The sequence below is a fragment of the Leptodactylus fuscus genome, chromosome 6 (genome assembly GCF_031893055.1).
Source record: "Leptodactylus fuscus isolate aLepFus1 chromosome 6, aLepFus1.hap2, whole genome shotgun sequence".
Classification (NCBI taxonomy): domain Eukaryota; kingdom Metazoa; phylum Chordata; class Amphibia; order Anura; family Leptodactylidae; genus Leptodactylus; species Leptodactylus fuscus.
In genome coordinates, this window is record NC_134270.1 from 120,600,140 (window position 1) to 120,607,694 (window position 7,555).

Here is a 7,555-nt window from a genome sequence, read left to right on the forward strand (position 1 = left end):
TACAATGTGGATCTATAATATGGCTGTGTGCAGGAGCATGTATCAGGAATTGAGAGTCTTTATATTGTAAGGGAGCCTGTACTGAAGCAATTGTACTTGTTTTTTATGAATCCACTTTGCAGCCTATTAAAATCAGCCTTTACTCCATGTCCATGTAAATGTCCCTTTAACTGATGCGTTTTTATTTGCAGCTACAGGAAGTTCACTTTCCTACTGGTTGGCAAAAGCGCTTATTCTATGTGGTTGGCAACGGAGGAAAACATTGAAGAACGGAATAGCTCTGTTGACCCGGAAGTTTATTTGTGTTGGCGGATGTGACGGTAGTGATTGGTTGGCAGGAAAATGAATGATTTGGTTGGCAGAAGTGAGTTGTCCAGTTGTTCGGCGGAAGTGAGGTGCAGGGTAACTGGGTGTTAAGGGAGAATGGCTGTGGGTGGTCGCAAGAAGCTTCTGCAGCTGGTGACCCGGTTTGGGGTGCTGCTTCTCACCCGGTGCCCCTTCTGGTTTTGCTTCAGTCAACTTATGTTATATGCGGAGAGAGCAGAGGCCAAGAGGTACAGTGCTCATGTAGATGGAGATTAGGCACCAAGACATCATTGCTTTGTGTTGTGTCTATATTATGGCGTTTACACAAGGCATCACCCACTAGTGAGAGACAGGATCGTCCTCTCCTTATATTATATAAGGACATATAGATAGAACAGTTAACGGGTCCTCCCCTATAGAAATGGCTCTTACACTGCTGGACCACCCTGTCCATGTCCTATGTGCTCACATAGTCAGTCCTATAGCCACGCTGTAGTACTGTACGTCCCCAGTAGTGACCACTGCCACAATATTCTGTGACCATGTATGTGGCTTCAGCCAATGATCACCACTAGTCACCAGAGGTTAAACACTTATTCATTAATCAAGTTTTATCTTAAACATATCTTTTATAGAATTTTCATTTCGAGATTTTTTTTTTTACAATTTACCATGTTATATCCTGCAGCTGTGACTTTGACCACTAAGCCAAATAATATGCTGAGATGATGACAGCTAGCATGTATATGTAGACAAGACACAGAATCCATCAGTCACAGTGGAACAGATAAGATGTGAAATTCTCTATCTACACAATGACCTCTGCCCAGGTCACAAAGTATGCCTAGAAAACAGCTTCCATAGAAGTCAATAGACCCTGCTCCAGACTTTTGTGTCTATGCGCTGTCTCTAGGAGATGGGAAGTATATTAGGCTTAGTGGCAAGAGTAGGAATTGCAAGATTTTTGGATTTTATATACAATATAAAGTATATATTTATATTTATCTAATAGCATGAAAAATTATTTAAAAAATATGATTTGTTATTGATAGAAGAAGATTTAAAGAATAGGTAATTTCCAGGTGACACTTTCCTTCTAAAGACGCTAGATATGCAATCATTTTTCTCATACTATGAGTTGTTCATATTTATGTATCTTTTTGTGGGACTTGTATATTAATAACCTGGAAGGGAAGGGAAGGGGGGGGGGGGAGGCAAACCAGTCATAAAGAAGTCAATTGAGCATCTTGGCCTCTTCTGTGTGCCAGTGATGTTACCTTAAACAGTTACATGGTACAACAGCAGCTCAGTCTCATTCAAATGGGGATGAGCTACAATACCAAGTGTATACATGATGTACATAGCATTATGCTTGGTATGCAGTGAAGAGGCTGCTGCTGATCAGTGAGGGTCCTGGATGTCGGACCCTCATCGATCATATATTGATAAGCTATTCTATAAAAAGCTCATCAATATATAAATCCCAGATCACCTCTTTTATAGGTGCAATATACACACAAAGAAATCTGAATCACTCATAGATTAAAAGAGATTATCACATATCTAGTTCCTTTAAGCCCTGGTGACCAACACATTACTGGGGAAAGTCACATTGTTCTCTTGCAGCATCCATCCATAAATGAGTCCCCAAAAACCTCTTTAAACAACAGTACACCCCTGCAGCCAGTCAGGTAACTGGCGTCCCATCCAGAACCCTCTGATGGCCTCATTCGATTGTCAGAGTCTGGACTCTCTTAATTTATGTACATTTCTTTATTTATTGTTTATTATCCCTTGTAACATTCTCTATAGGAAGCCGGACATCCCTGTGCCTTTCCTGTACTTTGACCTGGGAGTGGCTGTGCTTTGTGCCAGTTTTATGTCTTTTGGGGTAAAGAGGCGTTGGTTTGCACTCGGTTCTGCCCTGGAGCTGGCCATCAGCACCTATGCGGCGCATGTAAGCGGCCATGTCCATTATGGTGACTGGCTGAAGGTAAGTTGTTAATTTTTTTTCCCTTAATATTATGGATTCATTTCTTCTTGGGTTTTAAGGAAAGTACATTGATTAAAAAAAATAAAAAAAACCCTCCTCATACAGTATTGTTCTTATTATTGGCGCTGCTGTCTTTGGGGGCTTCAACTTAATAAAGAGGACTGTGGGGAACTTTTAATGGTCACTCATGTATTATATGCATAGCTGTGGTGCACTAGAACTCATAGAGGGGGATTTTCAAGGTCCTGATGTCATAATTCACAGGTATAGGCATAGCTAGAGAAGAATTTCACCATGACAAATGTTATAAGAATAATTTTCATTGAACTGATTTATCTGTGTGTTTCAGGTCCGCATGTATTCTCGTACCATCGCCGTCATTGGAGGGTTTCTCATCGTGGCCAGTGGTGCTGGGGAAATTTACAGGCAGAAACCTCGCAGCCGCTCCCTGCAGTCAACCGGACAGGTCTTCCTGGGCATCTACCTTATCTGTGTGGTAAGCAACAGGGCAGCCTACTTTATATGGCACAGGATTCAGACACTGGGACATTGAACTATAGCTAGCAGTGATGTTCTGTGAATAGAATCTGAAAGTCTCAGGCTCAAGGGTCTATTATAATGGGTATTTCTCTATCCTTCACCAGGCATACACTTTACAGCACAGTAAGGAGGACCGCCAGTCACACTTGGACTTCCTTCCAGGAGGAGAACCAGTCTTGCAGATGCTGTTTGTCTTATATGGAGTGTTGGCATTGTCCTTCCTATCTGGCTACTATGTTCGCTTCTCGGCCCAAGTTCTTGCTGTTCTCCTCCCCTTTTCTCTACTCCTTGTAGATGGAAACCTGGGCTACTGGCACAAAAACCGACGAGTGGAGTTCTGGAATCAGATGCGAATGATTGGACAGAATGTCGGCATTTTTGGGGCAGCAGTCATACTAGCCACTGATGGCTGATCAGGACTACTCTCTGGGGCCCAAGACTCCGTCCTCTCAATCATCAGAGCTCTGGGTTTTCAGACCTAAAGGTTTACCTTCTTCATTGATCTAGTTTACAACCACCACCTGCTCGAGGCCTCTGCCCAGCATGGCTTCATGGACCCTGTGTTATGCCTGTGTACTGAATTCTGTGTGGACTTTTATTTAAGAAGAACTGAACTTAAACAATCATGAGGCAACTTGCAATGATTTATCTTTGTTTTCCATCACAGAGACCTATCTTTCACTTCAGCCTTTTAACACTATGGAACAGATGTATCAATGTAGCAGTAATTGGACTGAAGCGAAGATCATCTATTAAATGTATCACGTTTTTATAATTTAGCTCCCTGTATGAGTTACATATGTGCTTATATCACAATTTTATATAAAGTAAATTAAAGGAGTGGAGATCCAAAAGATACTGCTAGGAAATAGCACTGCTTGATCCAGTGCCCCGTATTCTACGCTTTTATGGTTTTGGACAGGGACACATTAAAGGGGTTGTAATGAGAGTGACATTTATCACCTATTTGCAAAATATGTGATAAACGACCACTGGAACCCCCCAATTACTACAATGGTGGTCCCAAGAAACTTTTTTTTTTTTTTTTTTTTAATCACTGTATGACCACATTGAGGAGGATTAAAGGCGTTATGCAAGATTAGAAAGCATGGTTGTTCTCTTCTTCTCAGGAAGTAATCTCACATCTGTTGGTCATATGGCAGTGCTATAGCTCAGTCATGATATTGGACTGAAGCATGTCCAATAGAAATCTGTTTTCTAATACTGCAGAACCCCTTAGCATGTTTGCTGTATCTCCATTTAATGTCTGGGGGATTGACAGTCACACTGCTTGGCTATTCCTGGAATTCTATTGAATGTGAATGCAGTGGCCTATATATAGCGAGAAGCCATAGTGGGTTGGGTTCCCAACCCACTATTAATCATTGGGGCCCCAGTAACCAAACCTTTAGGACCTATCTTCTGCCTAGATGATAAATGTTGGTCAAGGGACATTATGGAAAGCAGTGCATATTCCTTTGCTCTCAATTCACTAGGTTTTGCTGACATCTGCTATAAGACTTGGTATTAGATTATTCAGGAAAGTATCAAATTCCTCCAACAGCTGTTCAGACTGATGGATGAAACAGTAGCTGAAGTCATGGCATTAAGACAAAAGTCATTCACTTCTATGGGGCTACAGGCATTACAGTCGTGGCAAGCCCATAAAAGTAAATGGAGTGCTGGTCACACAATCACACTAGCACTCCTTTCACAGGGAGGCCTTAGGAGGATTTTTTGTTCCCCCTTCCACTTGATCATTGGGGTACCCGGGGATTGCGCCTACAGCAATTGGACATTTATCCTGTGGATAGGGGATAAGTGTACATAACGGCACAACCCCTTTAACAAGCACATCTATCCATATCTATTGTCAGGGTCTTGGGTTGCTAGGTGGGGTGGCATAGACACACAAGTCCAGTTTCTTTTAGTCCAAAACAAAGGTTGAGTTTATTTTCACTCAAAAAGGTAGTGAAGCAACAAAAGGAAACAATACAAAAATAAATACCTGCCCGGCTAGGCTCTAACTAAACATAGAATAGGTTACCTCACCTAGAATAACAGAAATCCAAAAGCCAGTAGAATCATTCAGGACACAGCTCCAAAAATATGACCTCTCTCTTTCGCTCTCCAGCCAAGCTCTGCCAAAGTGTTGCTGCTGGAGCTGACTTCTTAAGCCTCCTTGACGAGGAGACTCCCTGCAGCTGAGTCACTGCCGGAATATCCCCAAAGTGTGGATTGGAGGGGGGTGGAATTACAGGTCCCACTACCAATCCTACCTGTCATTCTTAAAAATCCAGCCCAGTACTGAGCATTTACCAAAATGCTCAGCAGATGAAAGTTGTCTGCTGAGAACAAACATTCCTTCTGGAGTTTTCTCATCTCACCCACCTGAGTAGTCTGGGTGAGCTATACACCCCCTCCATTACCTGACCAGCCATCGGCTTACACTAGCTACTTGACCTTTTATAGATTCAGTGCTATTTATGATCAACATTTTAGGATTCATACATAGATTTCATGTACACAGAAACATGAATCACTTTGTAACTACATAGCATTACTTTTTCTATATAGAAATGTAGTTTTAGGGCGGGTTCACACCTGCGCCCTATCTCCGTTTTACAGGTTTCCTGCCCGAGAAACTGGACAGGAGACGGAAACCGGCAGGCAGTTTTGAAAGTGTCCACCCGTGAGTGTCTTCTGCTCTCCGTTGAAATCGGGTTTTTTTTTTTTGTTTGTTTAACCGGACACAAAGTCAGACATGCAGGACTTTGTGTCCGGTTAAAAAAAAAAAGCCATTTTTGCCACGGAGAACAGAAGACTCTCACTGGCGGCACTGAATGCCGGGTTTCCGTCTTCTACCGGCAGAAAACAGAAACCTGCAAAATGGAGATCAGGCGCTGGATTCACAATTCTGCTGGTTGTTATTGAAAGCCTATAGTTAGATACCCCTTATAACTTAGCGGAGCTTCTACAATGTTAGGGGAAGGTATATTTAATAATAAACAATTGAAATCATGAGAGCGCTTGATGGCTAGAAACCGAATAAACAGGGAATGCTGGGAAATTTCAGCTCTGAAAGCTACACAACTGTGAACACAGCTCTGGTTTCTATTACAGTATAATTAATCTATCTATAATATATATAATGTGAATATTGTGACTCGGTCTCCCAGGGATAACCAAACATTCAGTTTAAGGAGAAAGGGGAAAATGTCTTTTCAGCCGATGAAAAATTGATGGGTTTAGCCCTTTCGCCACCAGTGGGTTTTGGACAATTTCCACATTTTTGGTGTGCAAATAAAACCTAAATCGTAACATTAAATTAAATACTAGCCCCCATACCCATAGGTAGTAATCCTTAGGTACATCTTCATGTAATTTTGATTGAAAGTGTTTTTATTAAAAAAAAAAGAAAAAAAAGCATAGTATTTTTATATTGGTGACTAATAGAGATGAGCGAACACTATTCGAAACAGCCGTTTCGAATGGTACGCTCCCATCGAAATGATTGGACGTATCCAGCAAGCGGGGGGTTATGCTGCCGGCAAAGTCTGTGTGCTGGCCGCTGCCATTCATTTCTATGGGAGCGTGCTATTCGAAACGGCTGTTTCGGATAGTGTTCGCTCATCTCTAGTGACTAACAATATGGCCAAAACAGATGTAGCGTTGTTTAACTTGACTTTCAGCCATTTATCTTATCAAACAAATGTCAAGTTAATCTTTTCTACATCTATACATCCACTTCACCTAAGATTAAAGCTCAACATGTATAGAGTTCACACAGACCATTTAGGCCTATGCATGTTTTGGAAAGAAATCAATAGAAATAGAAGTACCAAAAATATTGAACAAGTCACAGCCTATAAAATCTAGGGATTACATGTCTTGAAAAGTAAGTGTGCTCCCAAAGCCTACGTATCTCTTAAAAGTATTCAACCTGACAATTACTATGTATGTTCAGCTAAACATACCTTTCATTTACATTCACAAAACGCTATGTACAAGTTATGGGTCAAAGTCTGCAAAGTTTATCCCAACTTGTACTTGCTCTAAAAATGCTGAAACAGAAGTTATGCCAGATTTGACCTTCATCCACAAATGTGCTAAAAATATGTAGTGCACACTACAAACCACACAGACAGTAAGTATGCTACCATAAACTCTTTGAGCACACAGCATACTATGTATAAAATGTAACCTAATAATTATTACATACAATCACCCTCCTGCAACTTTGCAACAAACAGCACAGACCATCCATGTGTGCACCAGACTTACTGAGCTGTACACTAAGCCGGGAGATGAACTTGAACCAATATAGTTAGGAGTTTTGGCCTCTATCCCATGTAATGTCTTGTAGTGATTATATAATGTACAGGCTGCTAAATCCGACGCACACATACAGAATTTCACGTCCTACACATATTATTGGGAAAGAACAGTGGGGTTTTGGCCAGGAAGATTGATCTATGTATCAGCTGGATTTATTCAGCCTGCACCTTGTTCACTTGAACTGATCTAACGTGCTGAGTTTTGATAAGATGAGCTGCGTTTGAGCTGGTAAATCCAGCTGGACTGGACTGAGTGTCCCTACCTGAACAACCCTAACACTAACATAACTCTTATTAATAATTGTAATTCCCTTAACCCAAGTCATTTCATGAATTCTTCCAGTTAACACACAGGTTTTCTGATGCAAAGTAATACTTT

General features: G+C 41.2%; 1 protein-coding gene across 1 annotated transcript; it reads left to right on the plus strand.

Annotated features, from left to right (window-relative positions):
* The first annotated feature begins 336 nt into the window (after positions 1-336).
* On the plus strand, positions 337-3,858 carry TMEM101 (transmembrane protein 101). Its single transcript, XM_075278664.1, has 4 exons — positions 337-554; positions 2,119-2,299; positions 2,649-2,795; positions 2,944-3,858. Exons 1-4 carry the CDS (start codon positions 424-426, stop codon positions 3,250-3,252), a joined length of 768 nt encoding a protein of 255 aa, XP_075134765.1. The 5' UTR covers positions 337-423; the 3' UTR covers positions 3,253-3,858.
* The last annotated feature ends 3,697 nt before the right edge of the window (positions 3,859-7,555 follow it).